The sequence below is a fragment of the Peromyscus maniculatus genome, chromosome 23 (assembly GCF_049852395.1).
Source record: "Peromyscus maniculatus bairdii isolate BWxNUB_F1_BW_parent chromosome 23, HU_Pman_BW_mat_3.1, whole genome shotgun sequence".
NCBI lineage: Eukaryota > Metazoa > Chordata > Mammalia > Rodentia > Cricetidae > Peromyscus > Peromyscus maniculatus.
The window spans coordinates 28,058,186-28,079,627 of NC_134874.1; the positions used below are offsets into that span (position 1 = coordinate 28,058,186).

Below are 21,442 nucleotides of genomic sequence, written 5' to 3' on the forward strand. Positions count from 1 at the left end.
AAAAAATAGCTTCCATCTTGCCATTCAGCAGCAATCCAGTAACATATGAAGAGAACACACATGTTATGAAGCAAATAGTAACCAACTAAGCCTTTAGACAAATTCTCAGCATGCCCTGCTGTAAATGGAAGTTCTGGCACTCTTGTAATTATTCATTATGGCATCTATATTTAATTTAACAGTATTAAAGTTAATGTCAGAGTAGCAAAACTGGCTACAGAATGGGAAAGGAACTCAATGTTCTAATGGTTTGATGCATTAGACTCCCAATTTTATGACGGTACATTGCATGACTAAAGCCCGCAGCATTGGAATACTGTTTTGGGATATGTAAAAGCCATTGGTAAAGTACTTCTTAGGCTTAATTTTTATTATGTGTATTAAAGGAACGGCTAATTACCACATGATGGTATAATAGCCCTAGCATGTTTGAGCTGGAGACCAAGACAATGAACTTCAGCAGGCCAAACCCGGATCTGCATGTTAAGCTGGGGAAATCATAGCTTTCTGTCTCGTTAACGATTTCCAATGCCGTTTAAACTCCACACAAGCATTGTTAGGTCTCAGGCTGTACGTCAGAAGCCTCCGATCTCAGCAGTTCAATTACAGAATTGTCTGAGGGAGGAGACAGAACACACCCATAGACAGAAGAATAACATGTAAAGTTCTGTGAGGCACCTGCCCAGCCTCCAACCCAACATGCTTTGCCACTATCCCCATCCACCCACCATGACAAACTCAAAAAACATTTTACGATGATCATCTGATAAGTTAATTCCTGAAGCACGCTCAGAGGTAGTGTGCAGTTCGTTATGCAACTCAGGACTTAAACAGCATAATTATATAACAAACAACCCTATCACCTGGATTTATTCAGCACATTTTGCTAAGCGCGGTAACATTAGCTCATTAATTCTAGTCCTCCCTGCAGAAGCTGGGGGAGGGCATGCTGTGATGTGTCAGGTGCTGGCATCTCCCCCAGGGACAGGGATGGGAAGGGAAGCTGGCCAGGCCAACAGGTATGCAAAATGCTAATTAAGAACGCTACTTCCTGAGCCAGCAGCCACCTCAATTACACTGTCTCTTCATGCACTAATTTAACAAGGATTTCCTAAGTGGCTACATGATCTGGGAAAGGCCAGGGTTGGGCACTGCAAGGGATACTGAGCCAAGTCAGCAGGAACCAGCCTCTTTGGAGAGGTAGCCCAGGTACGTCAAATATCAAAAGTAAAACAAAACAAAAAACTTGGCCACACTAAAGATCGGATGACTGGAAGATGGGTTCCATATAAATGGGCAAAGAGGGGCCCTTTTAAAAAATTTATTTATTTATTTATTTATTTATTTATTTATTTATTTATTTATTTTTAGTAAGAGGAGACAGAGATATTTAAGTAGTTGTCTTAATAAAGACAGAGAGGGAGTCAGGAGCTCAGTGCCGGGCACGACCAGAACCATCCATCACCACCAAAAGTAACTGATAATATTAATGATAAGGACACCAGGGTGGTTCAGGGTACTAAAGGGATACGTGGTAAACAAGACTAACACCTTGCTCTCAAAGGCTTACCAAGAGGCTAGAGGTATACACCCCAAAATACAAAAACAGAAAGGACAGGAAGAAAAAGAAAAAAATCCATAATAATGGGTACAGATTTCAAATCTCCATTCACATTTATTAATAACATAAACAGATAGACAGTAGTTCTGCCCTGTGGTGTTGGGGAAGGAACCCAGAGTCTTGAAAATGTAAGGCTAGGGCTCGCCCACTGAGAAAGCCAGCAAACAGTCAGCCTGGCTGCAAAAGCCTGAAGAACACAGACTGTCAACCACCTTGGTGGCCTACAGAGCTGCACAACAAGTGTCCTTTTCATATGTCCAGGGGACATCCATCAACAGGCAGCAGAGCCGCAAACAAGTCTCGATAAATTCAAAAGAACAAATATCATCCAAAGCACATTCTCTGGCCACAATGGAATAAACCATGCTCTGGACCTCCACTTCAGAACATAAAAAAGGAGCCAATCAAACGCAAAGTAAGCAGAAGTGAGCAAAGGAGATTGGGGAGCAATAAAACTGAAAAGGCAAAAAGAAAAAAAAAATCAATGCAAACAAAAGCAGGTTCTTAAGGAAAAAAAAAATCATTGAAATTGATTAGCTTCTAGCCAGACTGATCTAGAAAAAACTTAGAATTTACAAATCCCAAGATCAGAAAATGAAAGAATAAATGTGACCATACATGCTCTTTTTTTTTTTTTTTTTTAAAGACAGGGTTTCACTGCGTAGCCCTGGCTGGCATGGAAATCAGTATGCAAATCAGGCTGGCCTCTAATGCATAGAGGCCTGCCTATCTGTGCCTCCTGGACTCCCGGGATTAGAGGCATGCACTATCACTAATGGCCCATCCCACAGATGGCAGAATACACCTTTAGTGCCAACACTGAGAGTCAGAGGCAGGTGGAGCTCTGTGAATGAGTGTGAGGCTAGCCTAGTCTATGTATTGAGTTCCAGGCCAGCCAGGGACATATAGTAACTGTTGCTTAAAAGAAAAAAAAAATGATGCCAGGCAGTGGTGGCACACACCTTTAATCCCAGCACTCTGGAGGCAGAACCAGGTAAATCCCTGGTCTACAGAGCAAGATCCAGGGCAGGCACCAAAACTACACATAGAAACCCTGTCTTGAAAAACCAAAAAATAAATAAATAAATAAATAAATAAATAAATAAATAAATAAATAAATAAATAAATATGCTTTGGTTACCATCATGCCAGTAAATTCAGTAAATTTAGAAGAGTTTCCCTGAGCCAGGTGTGGTGTGCCATGCCTGTAATCCCAGCAGTCTAGAAGGCACAGATAGGCAGATCTATGTAAGTTCGAGGCCAGACTGGTCAATATGGTGACAAATTGTTTAAAAAAACCCGGGCTGGGAAGACGGCTCAGTGGGTAAAGTGCCCGCCATACAAGCATGAGGACCTGATGCTGATGCCCGGCTTTCATATAAAATGCCAGGTCTGGTGGCCAGTGAGACACAACACCCCTGGGGCTTGCTGGCCAGTCACCTTAGCCTACCTACTTGGAGAGCCCACATCCCAGTGAGAGACCCTGATGAATGACACACTAGACTGACCTCTGACCTCCACATACACACTCCCCAGTATGTACACACATGTAAATAAAACAAAGGCAAAAAAAAAAAAAAAAAAAAAAAAAGGAAATGATCAAATCTGACTCAAAAAGAAGTTAAAAAAAAATGTTACTAGTGCTCTATCTTTTCCTGAGTTGAATTTGAAATGGAAACTGCAGTCCCAGGCCCGCTATCATCCTGCCATCGCGGAGTGCTATTGGCAGCTGATGGTTGCTAAGCCAAGGGAGGAGGAGGAGGAGGAGGAGGAGGAGGAGGAGGAGGAGGAGGAGTTGTTCTCTTTAGTGCTGCAGTCACCGGTCAGTTGCCTGAAGTTCCGACAAAAATGTCTCATCCACGGGCACGTAAGCAGCCCTACTTAAGCTCAGTGAGTCACAAAACCAGGAAAAAAGATGATGAAAAGGGGGAACTTGTTGGGAAGAAGGGGAGTTAAAGGGGAGAGGATAAGAGAGGGTACGGTGTGTGCAAAGGGCCAAAAAGTTTATATACATGTATAAAATTGCCAAAGGCTGGTGAAGGAAAAAAAAAAAAGGTTAAAGAAAGAACCCAGGCCCAGATGGCTTCAGAGCTGAACTTCAGGAAGGGGTATGAAGAAGAAATAATGGCAGTTTTGAAGAGGGAACACTTCTCAGCTCAAGAAGTGAGCTCAGAGCCTTGCCTTCTGGTCAAAAACGACACAAAAACAAAAACAAGCTCACCCCAAACCCTAAAAACACTATAATCAAGATTCCTTACAAATTTAAAGACAAGAATTCTTAGTAAAGCGCTAATGGATTGCTCCATCCAGTTTTGTATGCATGTATGTGTATATACTCGCTCATTAGGTAGAACTGGGGATGGCACCGGGGCCTTGTGCGCGTCAGGTGAGTATGTTCTACTGAGCCACAGGCCCATACCAAGTGAGGTTTATCCTAGGAATGCAAGATTGAAAACCAATCCCCCCCTCCTTTTTAAACCATGCTTTGACAATAAGAAAGAAGCTATATGGTAGCAGAAAAACAAAAACAAACAAAAAGCTGACAAGATTCAGTGCTCATTCAAGATGGAACTCCTTCAACTTTATAAAGGGTATCTATAGGCTGGTGCAATTGCTCAGGTCTCTAATATCAGCACTTGGGAGGATGAGTAGGAGGATCTTGAATTTCAGTTTAGCTCAAGACCCTATCTCAAAAAGACAAGCAAAGGAAAGAAAAGGGGTGTGGGGGTAGGGGGAGGAGGAGGCAGGAGGAGGGCAACAGATTGAAGAAATGTAGAGAAAGATCTAAGGATCAAAAGGTGGTGATCGGGGGAAACATCACCATTAGACAATAACAAATGCCAGAGCAGAGCAAGCGGAAATCTGTTTTTTGAAGAGGATAAAATGAATCAATTATTTTAAAAAACAGCGTAATTCTTATCAAGTTCAAAAACCTTTAAAAAAAAAAATCAAAGCAGGGGCTGAGGAGCGGGGAGATAGTCTAGCTGATAGTGTGCTTGCTTAATGGAGGAAGCCCTGGATTCTCTCCTCAGTGCTGCATGAACAGGTGTGGTGTTTCATCAGAGGAATCCCAGAACTCAGAAGGTGGAGGCAGGATGATCAGAATTCTGCCTTGGCTATGTAGCAATCCATCTTTGGCTATGTAGCAAATTCAAGGCCTGTCTGGGATACGTGAGGCCCTGCCTCACAATGAAAAGCCCTCAAACAAAACAACTTGTCTAGGTGACAATCGTTTATTCATAGAGATCACAGATTGGAAGGAACGCCAATGTCCATCAAGCAGGGACACGCTGAGAAGGCACTCAGTTGGTTAAGGTGGTGAAGAATTTGAGCACCAGAACACATGTAAAAAGCTAGGAAGAGGGGAGGGGGCATGAACACTTGTAAGCCCAGAGACAGGAGGATCTTGGGGCTTGCTGGCCAACCAGCCAGCCTAGCCTAATTAGCAAGCCTCAGTCTCAAACAAACAAACAAATACACAGCAAGCAGGCAACAAAAACCCAAGACAGGCAGCTCCTGAGGAATAACACTCAAGGTTAATCTCTGGTCTCTATATGCACACACTCATCATTCACACAAACATATAACTTCAGTGGACTGAGGGTATATAGTTCAGTCTTAGAATGCTTACTTCAAACATACAAGGCCCAGGGTTCAATGCCTAACACCATAGAAAACAATTTATATGTATATATACACGTCTAATTGTCAAGTAGAACATGTTTTTAATAAAATCTTTCCTTCCCTTTTACTCCTCACCACCGTGTGTGGTGCTGTGGACTGGATGCATGCTAGGCAAGCCCTCTACCACTGAGCTACAGTCTCAGTTTCTGTTTACTTTTCATTTTGACATAGGGTCTCATTAAGTTGCCCAGGATGTTCTTGAACTCACTTTGTAGACCAGGCTATCCTTGAATTTGTAATCTCCGGCGCTCGGCTCCCAAAGAACTGGGATTGTAGGTATGAACTATGACGCCTGGCTGAAGCTTTTTATTCTATTTCTAGAATGTGATGTAGAGTTTTTAAATACACTACTATAATTGTCCATGCATACTATATGCATAAAATAAGAACATCTTGGGGCTATGAATCTCAAATTTTTTACTCTTGAGATAAATGGCTGTATCTCAGTTGGTATCTGCCTAGCACACATGGGGTTCTAGGTTGAATCCCTAGCTCCACACAAACCAGGCCCAGAAGATCAGAAATTCAAGGTCATCCTTAGCTACAAGGTGAGTCTCTGAGGTCAGCCTGAAGATACATCAAGATGTCTGGCCAGTGCTCTGGATTGATGGGTGTGTGCCAAGAGTGGCCAGTAGGATGCAGTCGGCATGGTGAGCCCAGGGAGTAAAGGGTCACTGGACTAGGGATGAGGGAGGTGGTGGCAAGGGTGATAAGAGGGGCTCAGATGGGGGCCAGCTCAGATGGGGGCCAGCTTCTGGAGGTGCGCCTATTAGTTGTGAGGACACAAGACTCTTGCATGACATCTGCTGAGTTTCAGAAGTCATCTAGGAGAGTGTGTTGATGCTGAGAAGGAAGTCCTGGCAGAGGAAGAACCAGGACACCAGTGTGACCAGGTCGGGTGGTAACTCAACAGAGGCGGACCTCTCAGGAACGTCTGCTTCTGTGGGGGTGGGGCACAATGGAAAACAATGCTGGGCCAGTCTGGGGCCATTTATACACTCTGGTCAAGCCACTCACCCTGGCCCTCCAGGACTTTAATACAAACATTTTGTTTGGGATTCTCTGATCACTACTGAGAAGCAGGCAAGCCCCAATAAAGTGAAGCAGTGTAAATAAAGAATTACTAAGGGCTTCACTGAAGCTACCAGGATGACAAGCCAGCTTGAGATCTGGCTGGGACTGTTCATGCCAGGGAAGACTTGGGGATGGCAGTTGGGCTTGTGGCAAACAGATCCACCCCATACTGTGAGGGCTTAGAAGTCCCATCTTAAACCCTGGGCCCATGTTTGCGCAGACAGCTCTGCAGGCAACACAGGGCTGTCCCTCCCACCAGCTCCAGGATGAATGTGCTTCTTATGAGCATCATCCCAGCAATGACATCACAGAGAGGCAGACTCTACTTTTTGCCAGGACACTCTGGGCTAATGTAATCATACGATTACATAATTAACCCAGCTGTCTCATTAAGAAAATCAACTGGAATTCAGGGCATAATTAGTTATATGACAATTAGCATGCTGATGAGCAACCGATGAAAAGCTGTCTAGATACCCCGCATGCCAGGACCACCCCAGTCATGGCTGGGCTGGGGGTGGAGGGGTGGGGAGGAACAGGTGGGACGAGGCCACGCACCCCTGTGTGCAAGCACACCAAGAAGGATTCCCAGGGTCAGTTCAGGAGTTTTCAATGCACCAGTACAGCCAAGGGCTTGGGGTAGGCAGGACCAAGAATGAGGATAGCATGCTGAAGCTGCTGGCATGGACGCAGGCATCTGCCTTGTAACTTTCACTTCTTGAAGAGTTTATAGTTGGGTGTTGAGGATATGCCTCCATAGGGAGAGCCCTTGCTTAGCATGCACGAAGCCCTGGATTCCACGCCCAACCACACATAAACAGGATATGGTGGTGTGCATCTGCAATCTCAGAGCTCAGAAGGTGGAAGCCAGAGGAGGGGGCTATCCTTGGCATACAGTGATGCAGAGGTCAGCATGGACTTCATGAGACCATCTCAATGAAATAAGAGTACGTAGTTGATTGATCACTGTAAACAGCATGTAACAAGGCCCCGAGATAAAAGATGCTCCAAGTCTGTCTGGTGTCCTAGCCATGAAGGGTGGGAAAAAAGCTGTCTCCTGTCTGGTTTCCAGCTCCTCCAGTGTGAAATGTAACTGCTTCTTGTCTCTTGAAGCAGCTTTAGGACCAGCTCCAGTCCAAGGAGCCTATAACCCAAGCTGCACTGCTCCTCACAAGTTCCGTTCCCTCTTTGTCTTGTTTCTTAATAATATGAATGAGAATGTCCCAGGAAGACAGACAGACAGACACCTGTGAGGGGAATCTTGCAGGTCTCAAGCCACTAAAGTCACTCTGCAAAGGTCAGGGGCATTGGCCTAGTTTGCCAACATTAGGAGACCTGGGACACCTGAACTAGACTCGCCCTCTGGAACCAGACTAGAGGCAGCCATATTTTTCCAGCCTTGGATGGTAGCACACCAATGGTACGGTGGCCTGAAAACCCAGAGGCAGTTCTAACCGACACACCAGACCCTGTTGGCTTTCCCGAGGAGTCATTATGGCCAACAGGAAAGGAGGACTGGAAAGGAAGATTCCAATTTTATCTGTGACGAGTCCTCACCAGAAGGTAACAGCACAAAGCACTAGATGGTCATTTCCCCCGGTGGAGGAACATTAAAAAGCAGACCTGGAGCTGAGCCTGTAGCTCTGCTTACAGAGTGTTTGCCACACATGCGTGGTGCTCTGGATTCGATCCCCAGCCCAGCACTGCATAAATGGGGCATGGTGGTGTACCCTGTAATCCCAGCACTTGGGAGGTAGAGTTTGGAGGATCAGGAGTTCAAGGTCATCAACAGCTACACGAGTCTAAGGTCAGCCTGGGGCTTCTGGTTCTGGGAATAGAATAACCCCCAAAGGAGTTCTTTTTAGGAAGATCTCATTCATCGCTCCAGAACCTATGCCATATTGTGGGGGTCAATCTTCACTGTCAGTTTAACTGGACTAGAATCACATGAAAATATACATCTGGATTGGACTGTGAAGGTGTTTCTAGAAAGATTTAATTGAGGAATGAAGACCCATTTCCTGGCTGGGGTCCTGGACTGAATGGAAAGGAAGAGTGTACTGGGCCCCAGCATCCTTCTCTCTGCTTCCTGACTGTGGATGGCACGTGACCTGCTGCTCATGCTCCTGCCGCCGCCACGTCTCTCCTCGGACGTATCTCCCAAAACTGTGAGCCAAGACAAACCCTCTCTCCCTTAAGATGCTTCTGTCACAGCGACGAGGAAAAGTAGCCACCACAGAGGTGCTTTCCAGAACTACAGGCAGTTTCCGAAGGCAGTCAGGAGGCTGAGGCAGCTCTTACACCGCGGGCTGGACTGCCTCGTGAGGTGGTGAATGCTTTACAGTGCCGGTAATGTGCTTCCTAGGCCCTCAATCTTAGACGCTCCCAGGCACTGTCTCTGAGTTGAAAGGGCCTCGTCGGTAGGAAGTACACTGCTACTGAGTCAGGAGTAAAATAGGATGCTTGCATGGGAGTCCTGGAAGCCAGAAGACAGGCAGCTTGCAAAGAGATTTTCCCAAGGAGCTCTGCGGCTAAGGCCGAGTTCTGTAGCAGCAGCAAACAAGTGGCAGTGGCTTCACCGACGTGGTGCCTCACCTCCTGTCCAAGGACTCTTACGCCTATGCAGTGTAAGAGTGCAGTATTGGTGTGTGTGTGTGTGTGTGTGTGTGTGTGTGTGTGTGTGAGGTCTCACTGAACCCAGAGCTCACTTGGCTGCCTGTTCAGAAAGTGAAAGACTCACACACCCACACCACACCTGGATTTGTGAGTAGATGCTGGAGACCCAGTTTCAGGTCCTCCTGCATGAGCGGCTAGTGCTTACCAACTAAGCCATCTCCCCAGTACAAGTCTAAGGATTTATTCCAGACAGGGTTTCTCTGTGTAGCCCTGGCTGTCCTGCAACTCACTTTGTAGACCAAGCTGCCCTTGAACTCTCAGGGATAGATCTACTTGCCTCTGCCTCTTAAGCACTGGGATTAAAGGGGTACACCACTATCACAAAACTGATAACCAGGTGCGGTGACACAGGTTTGCAAGCCTAATTCTTGGGAGGCTTGGGCAGGATTCAGCGTTTCAGGACAGTCGGGGCTAATATAGGAAGTGAGGACAGCCTTATTCTTTCAGACTTTATCTCAACACATACTTGTGCACATGCACCTCCCCAAAACTACAGCGTCAAGAACTTTCCAGAATAGACATCCTAACATGTTTTAGCTTTACGAGTACTTAATAAGTAAGCAGGTAACTGCTCTTACCTGTGATGCTGGTAAGGGCAACTGTCTTAGTCAGGGTTACTATTGCTGTGGTGAAACACCACGACCATGGCAACTTGGGGAGGAAAGGGCTTGTACGTCCATATCATTGTTAATCAATGACGGAAGTCAGAACAGGAACGCAAACAGAGTAGGAACTTGGAGGCAGGAGCTGATGCAGAGGTCATGAAAGAGTGCTGCTTACTGACTTGCTCTCCATGTTTTCTCAGCCTGCATTCTTAGAGAACCCAGGACCACAATGGGCTGGACCTGCCCCCATCAGTCACTAAGAGAATGCTCCGCAGGCTTGCCAACAGACCAGTTTAAAGGAGGCATCTTCTCATCGGAGACTCCCTCCACTGATGACTCCAGCTTGTGCCGAGTTGACATAAAACCAGCCAGCACAACAACTGAGAAAGTTAGCCGGCAAGTGATTGTTCTGTTGATTTATGTATGCTGTCCCCTCCCAACCATGCAAATAAACACATTATTGCAGAATGAAAATCTGAAGCAAGTCACCCACTCAAGGTTAATGACTGGCAGATTATGCATGCCATTGGGAAAATTCCTGCTATGCAGAGCCTTCAAAAGGAGGTCATTCCTTAATATTCCAGCTACAGGAGAGGGCCACCCTTTAAGAGCAGAGACATTTATTTCTTCTACCGTCAGTTAGAGACGAGCTGTTCCACTCAAATTGTGATTGCAAAATATTTTCTCTACTGATCAAAGTGTGTGTGTGCAGTGGAAGTGTCACCTGTGAGTTTTTGGGGTTCTTAGTCCAGGCTTCCATGTGATGGACTGCTAGGAGGTGCTGGCAGAGTTTAGGTGACATCTTAGACTGTGCTCTGTGCACTGGGAAGTTGTTGGCATCCAGAGACCATCCTGAAACTCTGCCTTTGCCCACAGACATGGACCCAAATACAGAGGGGTGACAGCCTCGAGAACAGGAAGGCGGAAGCAGAGGGAAGCCCCACCCAGGGGACTCCTATCAGGTCACAATGCTGGCAACTGGTTATGACACTTGTCCTCATGAGGTGAACTTTTAGAGAACGCATATAAATCTCAATGAAAAGTGCACTGAATTAAAAAAAAAAATTAGCCAGGTATGGTGAGGCATGCTCAGAACCTTAGCGCTAGCTAAGGCCGGAGTATCAGAAATGGAAGGCCAGTGCTGCCTGCACACCAAGTGCTACATTAAACCCTGCTTCAAACAATAAATGACAGTTCAGCAGGAAAGTGTGTTTGCTGACAAGCCTCATGACCTGAGTTTGATCCCCAGGGCACACATAGTGGAAAGAGAAAATCAACTTCTAAAGGTTCTGATTTCCAGACATGTGATATCGTATGTGCAAGCACACACATAATAAGAAACTATAAAATAATGAATGAAGAACTGAAAAACTAACCTGGGCCCTCAGATGTGACTCTGAGTGAAATGCCTTCTTGGGGGAAGCCTGAGGCTCTGACTCCAGCAGGTACTGCCAGCAGCACACACCTGTAATCTCAGCACCAGAGAGGCTGAGGCTGGAGGATGATCATGAGTTCCAGAGTGGAAACTCGACTCAAGTACATCATCCCTCAGCTGGACCCGGTGGTTCATGCTTTTAATCCTAACACTGGGGAGGCAGAGGCAGAGGCAGGTAGATCTTAAAAGAAAAGTAAAAAAAAATATCTCTCTGTCACTAAGGAAATATTAGGCCACATTATTGTAACTGCTGAGATAATGACCAATAATGGCTTAAGGTTATTTTGCAATAAAGGTCTAGTCAGTATCTTTAACATGCTGAGATTTTTGTTGATAGTTCATTGGTTTTTTTTTTTTTTGGAGACAGGGTCTGTGCTGGCTGGTTTTATGCTAATTTGACACAAGCTAGTATCAGAGAGGAAGGAACTCCAATTGAGAAACCGTCTCCATAAGATACAGCTGTAGGGCATTTTCTTAATTAGTGATTGATGGGGGGAGCGCCCAGCCCATGGTGGATGGTGCCATCCCTGGGCTGGTGGTCTTGGGTTCTACAAGAAAGCAGGCTGAGCAAGCCACGAGGAGCAAGCCAATAAGCAGCTCCCCTCCACGGCCTCTTCATCAGCTCCTGTTTCAGGTTCCTATCCTGCTTGAGTTCCTGTCCTGACTCCTTTTGGTGATAACAGCAATGTAGAAGTTAAAACCAAAGCAACCCTTTCCTCCCCAACTTGCTCTTGGTCATGGTGCTTTGTTGCAGTAATAGAAACCCTAGAGTAAGACAGGATCTCTTTAGAATTATGTTTTATTTGTGTGTGTATGCCTGTGGACACCAGAAAGAGATGTCTGATCCCTGGAGCTGGGGATTGGGGCAGGTGAGCAGGCAAGGTAAAGGGAGATCCCAGCTGGGATGCAGACAGGACAGCTGTTCAACCGAATGCAGGTGCCAGGCATCAAAGCCACAGGATGAAAAACCTGCCAAGCACATGTGCTGGACCCCGAATGGAAGGGCTGTGTCAATGTCTTTGCGGCCATGAAAATCTTTATAGACTGACATAAAAGCTAAATGAAAATTCAGAGAGCCATTAAACCACTCCATGGCAGTGGCAAGACAATCTGTTCTGGAGCAGTGGATGCTGTCTGATACTTTAGATACTCCAGGGGGCTCATTCCCATGGGAGGTGCCAATCACAGGGGCAAGGTATACACTGACTAAGAAAGCTGCAGAGCAGGTATACACTGACTAAGGTATAACTGAGAACATACTGTGTTTAGTTGACTCTACACGGTTTCATGTCATTCATATTGCCCTACAGTGAAGCCACCTCAGACATGAGGATAACCTTAGACTCCGAGCGCCTGCCTCCACATCCCTAGTGCTGGGAGTACAGCACCACCCATCTGGCTTCAGACAGCACTCGGAAGAAATGATTTGATACATCCATTTGTACATTCACTGGGCAAATATTTACCACATTTCTACTACATGTCAGACACTGGGGTAGATGCCTGGGAAATGATTAGGAAGAAGGCCACATTGTTTGCGTGTCCCTTCCAAAAGAACCCAGTTACCAAGTACAGTCATGCATCTATGAGGACAGATTCTGAGAAATGTGTTCCTGGATGTGTTACTTCTGAAGAAATGTTACAGAAGCTAAGGCAGGGAGGAAATGACTAGGTGAGAGTCTTCTAACACCACTGTCTGTGTTCCCTGTTGACTAACACACTGTTATGCAGTGTACGCCATAGCTATACCAGCAGGGAGACGGCTGGGGCTCAGCTGGTGGACTGCTTGTCTAGCATGCTTGAGCCTCTGGGATCAATCCCACCACTGCACGAACCAGACAGGGTGGTGCACACCTGCAATCCCAGCACTTGGGTTGGGGAGGCAGGAGGATCAGGAGTTCACAGTTATCCTCAGCTACATATCAAAGTTTGATGGTAGCCCTGAGCTACATGAGACCTTGTCTCAAAAGAGAGGGGCACAGGAGGCTGAGTGTGGCAATACATGCTTGCGATCTTAGCATTTGGGAGGCTGAGGTAGGAAGATGGTGAATTCTAAGTCTACCTAGACTACATAGACCTAGACCATGAGGTCAGAGCAAGATGTGTTAGGACAAGATAGAACATTTGAGCATGCGGGGTCCTCATATAAATTAATCTGCAGGTCTAGAGACAGGTGAGCTGTGCTTGGGGGCCTGCAATGTGAAGAAGGGGTGACAGGTGGGACAGAGACATAGCCTACTGGTTAATGCCTAGGAGGACTAGGTGACCACATGGTCCTTGGGTGAGCAGACGAGAGAGAGAGAGGACGGTGGTCCTGGAGTGGGGACAGGGGCCATTAGCCACCCCAGTGGACAGTTGGGGAGAGAGCTGGCCATGCAGGCTTTCCCTTGGGAATGAGAGCTGGACCGAGATGAAGCCGCCACTTTGGTGGCTGCTGAAAGCCGTTCAGGGTCCCTGAAGGGTTTTGTTAACTGCCTGGTTCATACTTCTGGGTGCCTGTTGGTGGGCACAGAGTGAGAGAATAAACCTTGGCCGTAAGCAGACCCCACAAACAAGGGGCAAGAAGAAACGGAGAAGTACAGCTCCAGGCGGCATGGTGGCTGGCGCCAGCCACCTCCGGACCCAGCTCTTCCTGGGGCTGGCAGCCCTGCCCTGCCTGAGCTCCTGGCACTGGGCCACAGCGTACGTAGCTGCCATACCTGGCGCTTTCCCCAAGCTTCCTGTTAACGTGAGTTCCTGTCTCTCTCACGTAGAACTCAATATGTCCACAGGTCCGTCTGTCTGCTACGGGACTGCAGCCTAAAGCCCACAGACAAAATGAAGGCTCCTGGACCCCTGCCCGCCTGGGTGGCTGTCAATAAATGAGGCGCTATTGACCAGGCCTTTCCTGGAAGCCTCAGCCACAGGATTACCTCATCTAAGCAACCGCCAGCCTGCATGGCCCAGGTGGAGTGCGCTGGCCCAGCTTCCTAGGTAACTTGTCAGATCTGTCAGCCCACAGCACGTCTAGCATGCCGAGGGGAATGACCTACCTGGAATGTAGGTGTGTTTTAGTTGACCCCGATACACAAAACTTTTTTTTTTTTTTTTGAGACGGACTCTCCAGTAGACCATGCTGGCCTTGAACTTGATGTGTAGCCAAGAATGACCTTAAATTCCTGATCTTCCTGCCTCTGCCCACTGAGTGCTGGATTTTACCGCAGTTCCTGGATTTATGTAGCTACAGATCGAACCCAGTGCTTCATGCACGCTAGACAGGCACTTATCAATTAAACTACATTCTTGACTCCAACATAGTAAATCTAATTTAGTCCATCTTCAGTGTGAACTGTGAGCTTTAATTCTCTAGCTCTGGGGATCTCAAGCTTCCTAATGCTGTGACCCTTTAATACAGTTCCTCATGTTGTGGTGACCTCTAACCATAAAATCATTTCATTGCTACTTCATAACTGTAATCTTGTTACTGTTGTGAACCGTAATGTAAAGATCTGATATGCAGGAGATCTGATGTGCGACCCCCAAAGGGGTCATGACCCACAGGTTGAGAACTGCTAATAGCTCGAGCTTGGCGTTGTGGCACATACCTCTATCTCTAATAACTGGGAGACTGAGACAGGAGGATTGTGGTGAGTTAGAGATTAACTTGTGCTATGTGGTGAACTGGAAGCCATCCTTAGATATACAGTACAGCCCTGTCTCAAAGACCAAACCTGGCCGCTGAGGCGGCTCAGTGAGAACAGGGGCTTGTGGGACCTGCATGGCAGAAAGAGAATGGACTCTGACAAGCTGTTCTCTGGTGGACACCCATGCATGTGCACACGTACACAAACAAATAAACACGCGTAAAAATAAACAAAATTCTTCAGCCCGATATAATTATGGAAGCTATAAAAATATGTAAGGTCTTTATATATAAAAATATAACTTTAATGAGAAAACCAATCCGTTTGTGTTCTTTGGGAAACTGAGGCAGAAAATCACTTCAGATAAAGACTCCAACAGTCTGCCAAGTGATTCCTGAGCTGGGAAACTTCACCGGGGAAAACACGTACAAATGCCATTCTGCACAGAATATAGTTTTAGTTTGAAAACAGGAGCTGAGGTCAAAATGAAAGGAGGTCTTTGGTGAACACGGAATAAGAATTCCCCAGCTTGACAGGCCCCGGCTCTCATCCGGAACTCCCTTCCCTGTGGAATCCTGTGGAATCCTGCAGTGACGGCAGGAGCAGAACAACCCTCCTGAGCAGGAGGAACCGAGAGGACACTTGGAGAATGAATGGTATGGAAACGGCTGTACTTCTCCTATAAATTCTGCATCCTGGGAGTCAGTGTGAACATCCCATGGTTCAGAGAAAACATGTCTAAGATGTCTTACACATAAGAGAACCAAGTCGATAACATGTACAAGGTTCTGGGGGGTCCAACCCCCAACACTGAAAAGTAAAATAAAAGGAGAAAAAAGGAAATGCAGGAGATGTTCATCAAACTTCTAGCACTTGAGGAACAGTGTGCTGGTTAGTTTTTTTGTCAACAGGACACAACTTAGAGCAACCACGGGAAGAATTGCCCCTGCGGGCAATTGCATGGGGTATTTCTTGATTAGTGATGGATGTGGGAGGGCCCAGCCCACTGCAAGTGGTGCCACCTCTGAGCAGGTGGTCTGGGTTGTACAAGAAGGCAGCTGAGCAAGCCACGGAGAGTAAACCAATCAGCAGCTTTCCTCCACGGTCTCTGCTGTAGTTCCTGTTTCTAGGTCCCTGTCCTAACTCCTCTCAATGATGCACTGTGATCGGGACATGAAGGTCAAATAAATTCTTTCCTGCCCCAAATTGATTTGGTCACTGTTTTCTTACATCAATAGAGTAGCAAACCAGGACATGCAGTGTACCTTGAACACCAAATAACCCATTTATAATACAGAAGCTTCCTTGTGGGTCTTAGGCGTAGTCTTCAGAAAACCCATAATAACATACAAACTCTTACAGAAAACGTAAGGTCAGAATTTAGAACTCGGAGCATGATAAACAACTAAGGCAATAAAAAAATGGAACATGGGAAAGTATTCTCCACTACTATGTCATTTCTACATCCTACCCATTTTACAGAAGAGAAAATTGAGATCCAAGAGGAAAAGCAATACAGTTGAGACCTTGCAGCAAATCTCATGGAGGGAGACTGGACCAGAGAATTCCTTGTTTGGAATTCTGTTCAGAGAATTCCTTTTTGGTTTAGCTCCGAGAGAGAAGAGCCAAGCTTCTGGTGGCACTGAGTGGTGGCTGTCAGTGAACACAGTGCTGTAGACCAGGTCCTTGTCGGAAGGAATGCCGACACTGTACAGGTACAAAAGGGAAGTCTCTGCTTTGTCTGTCAAGGCATGTCTGTCTAATACGGGGGATGTCTGCACAGTTACCAAACAGGGCAAACCTGACTGCAGTGTGGGGGTGCTGTGCTTTCCTTGTCAGCAGAGGAAGATGTGACTTTCCCTCCAGGACTGAGCCAGGATCCATGTGATCATGCCCATCTGTCCTGACCCATTCTCAATCACATGGAAGCTGAGGAATGAGAAACCTACCACACTGCCCGAAGGGACTGGGATGCCATCTCCTTGTGGAAGCCCTGACCAGAAGCACTTAAACTTGCATGCATGCCTTTAAAAGAAGATGCTACTCAATTACTTTGTCACAGTGAACGGGGCTGTCAGCTTTAACCCTTCAGGAAAAGACACTTCCCAGGCGCCCCTGAGCCTCCGTGACGGAGGGGTGAAGCACACCGGGGTGCTGTCAGCACCCCTCCTAAGGTCCTGCAGGGGGCGCCTGCACTTGGGAGACCACTGCAGAGCACTGACCACCATTCTATATTTCCCCTTACACAGAAATTCTGGGCATGGCCACAGGCATGGGCTTCTGTGCTTACAAAAGAATCAGCTAGTGAGCCTGGGATTATACACACACTGCATTTTCCTGCTTACCCAAAGTCTGGGTTCTATAGAATTCACATTCTCCAAAGCCCTTGGTTTTCAGGGGAAGCTGCTTGGGTGACCCGTTCACCTTAGGATAACTCAAAACAGTAACAGTCGCAGTCACACCTGAGCAAACAGTCTCCCCGTCACTTACCTGGAACATCAATTAATCTCTTGTACACAGTCAAGAAGGCTGCCTCTGCTTCTTTGCTCCTTTTACTCAGTGCATCAATCTGCAAGGAAAGGAGGCAGGAGAGAATTCAAAATGTGCTGGGAGTTCATTTGCTTTGTCTTTCTGAGAGGCTCTTACTATATAGCCTGAGGTAGCCTAGAATGCCTACTCCTCCTACCTCACATATTTGCTTATGTTCTAGTTGTGGAATAAAAGTGGAGATCCCATGGATAAGGCTATAGCAAGTCACGGGCATGGGGGCAGTCAGCAAGGGTCTTAGGGAGAGAGCACAGATATACCCACATGGGACTCATGACACTGGATGGGCAAGCGGGGTCAGAATCCAAGAGGCCATCCCTGTACATGGAGGAGGATAACCTCTACCTGGTATACACCACAGGAAGAGGCTGGGACTGGAGGACCATTTGACTCTTTCTGGCGTCATCCCAGGACCATGGGAAGGGCACTGAGAAGTGACCAGTGGGAAGTGGAGCACACTGAGTCAGTGTGAGGCCCGGAGTAAGAAGGACACTGCGGGGTCCGGCAGGCACTGGGGAGGCTCCATGTCTGTGGTGTGTCTTAGGAACTGACCCAGGTGAGCTCGTCTCTCTCAGCCAATGTCCACATATCACAGGAAGGTGAAGTAGGAAACCCCGGGCAGGCTGCACACTGATCCCAGGAGCGTCACAAAATCAGAGCACCCTGTCATGCCTTTTACCTCCCACCACACAACTGCCAGGCTCCTGAGCAGCAAGACTTCACACGCACCAAATTGGCGCCAGCTCAGGAAGAGGACCTGGAATTACAGTTTTCCTGCTGCCTCACTCAGGATCGCTCTCTCCCCTGTGTCATTAAAGAGGCAGAAGATGGGTCTTAATTACAGGGCCTCTCGCCTGGGCCAGGCAACGGTCTGTTAAAGGCTGAGAGTAATCTGAGAAAGGAGGGTGAATCGCTGAAGAGTGGGGGACACAGCCTCCCTGGTCTCAGGAGGTCTAACACAGGACAGGCAGCGACACTGTAGACAGCAGCAGCTTCTAACGAGCTACGCTCCAAAGTCACCATCTCAAGTCACTTGTTAAATTCAGACTCTATTCTCCCTTCGTAAAAATAAAACTGTAATTTGAGGGGGCAGTGTCCCAAAATAATCCACAAGGCAAAATCCCCTTTCCTCATCTCTCCAGGGTCTCCTGTAGTCCATGCTGGCCTTGAACTTACTATGTAGCCGTAAGTGAAACTTAACTCCAGATCCCCCTGCCTCTACCACCAAGTGCTGAGAAAGGTATCCAATACCATGTTTGGCTTGCCTCTAGGATGGACTTCTTATGAACCTAGTTGCCTTTGAGCCTAGATCCCCACACTGGCTCCAGAATCCATCTCAGTACAGGTCAGGGAGGCACCTGTATTTCCCAGGTACTCTTACTAAGGGTTACTAAAGTGGCTTCTCCTGCAGCAGACCAAGCTTAGGATGCAGGGAGAGTCCTAGTTCCTCCAGTTCCCCATGGAAGTTGTTTATGTGCCTGAAAGGGAGTGTGCTGAGCTGTAACTCTAGAACCACCTATGAGTCCTCACCCCTGCTGGGCATGGTGGCGCACACCTTCAATCCCAGCTCTTGGGAGGCAGAGGCAGGTGGATCTCTGTGAGTTCAGGGCAGCCTGGTCTACAGTGTGAGTTCCAGGACAGTCAGGGCTGTTAAACAGAAAAACTCTGTCTTGAAAAAAAGACCCCCCCAAATGAACCAACAAACAAAAACAAAACAAAAAATGACTCTTAACCCCTCACAGCCATGCACATGGCCTCACTTAGACATCAGGTTCTGAGGTGACACAGTTAACTGAAGTCATTTCTGTGCACCTGAACCTTTATAACGGGGGCTGGGGAGATGGCTAGGGTGGTCAATTTGCCAGCACAGGACTTGAGTCTGATTCCCAGAACTCTTATGTAAGTAAGTAGGACACAGTGTGGCGGGCTTGTCACCCCAGTGAGGGGGAAGTGGAGACAGGAGGATCCCTGGAGCTCACTGGAGCTCACTGGAGCTCACTGGCTAGCCAGCCTAGCCTGCTTGGTGAGTACGGAGTTAGCAGGAGACCAAGTGAGGATCTCAAAAGGAAAGGGGAGAAGGGGCCTAAGAAACAGCTCTCAGGATCGTCCTCTGGCCTCCACCCACTGCACATATACCCAACACATCTAAATACACCCTCCTCAGCAAACACACAGACACACACCCATAAACACATGTGCAGGCGGACACACACAGACACACAGACACACACTCACAGTAAAAAGGTGGGGGGGGCACAGACATGCTCTCAACAATGAGATGACACGGAATCACCACTTGCTTTAGAATAAAAACTGGGCGAATTTCCTGCCCCATGGGTCCGCAGCCTGGTTTTGGTTATGCCTCGCACTTTTTATAAAATTGCCTCGCTGGGTTACTTTCACCTTGTTCATTTGTTTGTTTGTGCAACACCGGAACAGTTTCCTCCTCGCAGACGTACGAGGGAGACCACCACTCACTGACTGGCGGCTAGGGGCTGGGTGCTGCTTCTACAGACCAAGGAATATCGCCAGCCACTAACGTCTTCTCCAAAAGGAACCAGCCCTGTTCAGACTTCCCCTGTCCTTTTGTCTCGGGACAGCGAGGCAATCATTTCTGGGCATAGCCACTCTGACGATGTCAGGAGACAAATTCCGCGTTTGTGGTTCTAAGCGCTCCTTCCTTCGACTCCTCCACAAACACAGCAAGTTCAAGTCCAGTCCCAAGACGACAAGGGTAGGCAGTAGGTTTAAGTCAGCCATGAAGTAAGTAGATAGGAAGTTTTTTTTCCTTCTGTCTTTCCTTCCAGGACAAGGTCTCATGTAGTTCAGGCTACTCTTGAATTCACTATTAGCTGGGGATGACCTTGAACTCCTGACCCTCCTGCCTCCACAGGTATGTGCTTCCATGTTCAGTTTATTCAGTGCTGGGGGTGGAACCCATGATTTCATGTATGCTTGGTAAATGCTCTACCCCGGTTCATGGGGTTTAAGAGACTGAGGTTCTAGCTGAGGTAGCTCCAGTAGTTCCCTGGTAAGCCTTCCCAATGGTCTGGAATAATCAGGCCGTTCTGAGAATTCTCGCAGCCTCTCTGGGTCCCCTTCTTCTGCCTCTGCCCCTGGCGGCTGTCCCCAGCCATCTTTCCTAGGTGGCCGTTCTTGTCCACTGCTCACAGCCAGTGCTGTAAGCTGCAGCCCTTTCTGTTTGCAGGTTTTGGCCTGAGCCTTCCCAGGCATCCCCGGGCAGGGCAGAGCATCTACGCCCAGGCCCACTTCCTCTAGTTCAGCCCAGACTTCCCTCTGGCTGGCAGAGTTCCAGGGAAGAGCAGGGTTGGGAGGAAGTGCTAGAACTTTGGGGCTGACTGACTGACCAGAACTGCCAGCAGCTAGAGGTGGCAAACCCCACCTGCCAGGCTGAGCAAGCAAGTGATTTAGCATTGTCAAGTGACCTAACAGTGCCCAAACCAGAGAAGGACCAAGTGACAGTGACTCTGTTCCCTGTAAGAGCAAGCCTGCAGGTGTCTATGAAGGGAACAGTCCTTTTGTCTGGACTCTTTATAATTCAAAGAGGGAGGCAGAAAGAAACCCAATCCCAGCCCATCCTTATCTGTCTGTCACTATGTGCCCAGGCGGTGGCACACAGGCATGGCAGCTCTTTGGGTGAGGTCTAAAGGCAGAGTGTGGAATCAGGTTCCCAGGTTATACTTTATGGCTCCTTTGTGTACAGATGGGCCTGAGGTGGCAATTCTATCTACTGTTCCCACCCCATAATAGCAAAATGAACAAGAGGAAAAGACAGAGGTACCACTGATGACAGGACTAGGTTGGACCATGAGATCACACAGGCCTTGGTCACCCGTAAAAACTGTCCTGCTCCACAAGCTTCCTGTTCTGTTTGGGGCTCATCTCCTGCCACGCCTCCCCCTCCAGCCACACCCAGTCAGTCACTCCCTGTTCCTGGGAGTACCAAGCAATTTCCACTCAGCCTAGAAGGCGCCTCATTGGAATGTTCTACTGATCCCTGGGGCTGGGCTCACATCCACCTATAAATTGAGGCCACTCCCACCAGCATAGGGAATCGGAGTGTCCACAGAGCCAGGGCTATAGACCAAACTCCCCTACTCCAGGAGACCCCCCGCCCCCCCAAGACAATCCTTGCTGCAGCTCCCATATTCTTCCT

At 47.6% G+C, this 21,442-nt stretch overlaps 1 protein-coding gene across 19 annotated transcripts in view; it reads right to left on the bottom strand.

Moving 5' to 3' along the window:
- Positions 1 to 21,442, bottom strand: part of Cux1 (cut like homeobox 1) — a 335,152-nt gene that overhangs the window by 138,589 nt on the left and 175,121 nt on the right. For all 19 annotated transcript variants that reach the window (XM_076560949.1, XM_076560948.1, XM_076560947.1 and 16 more), the window contains one exon: positions 17,209 to 17,287. In XM_076560949.1, the coding sequence (XP_076417064.1) occupies positions 17,209 to 17,287 (79 nt within the window). The remainder of the gene's footprint in view (positions 1 to 17,208; positions 17,288 to 21,442) is intronic.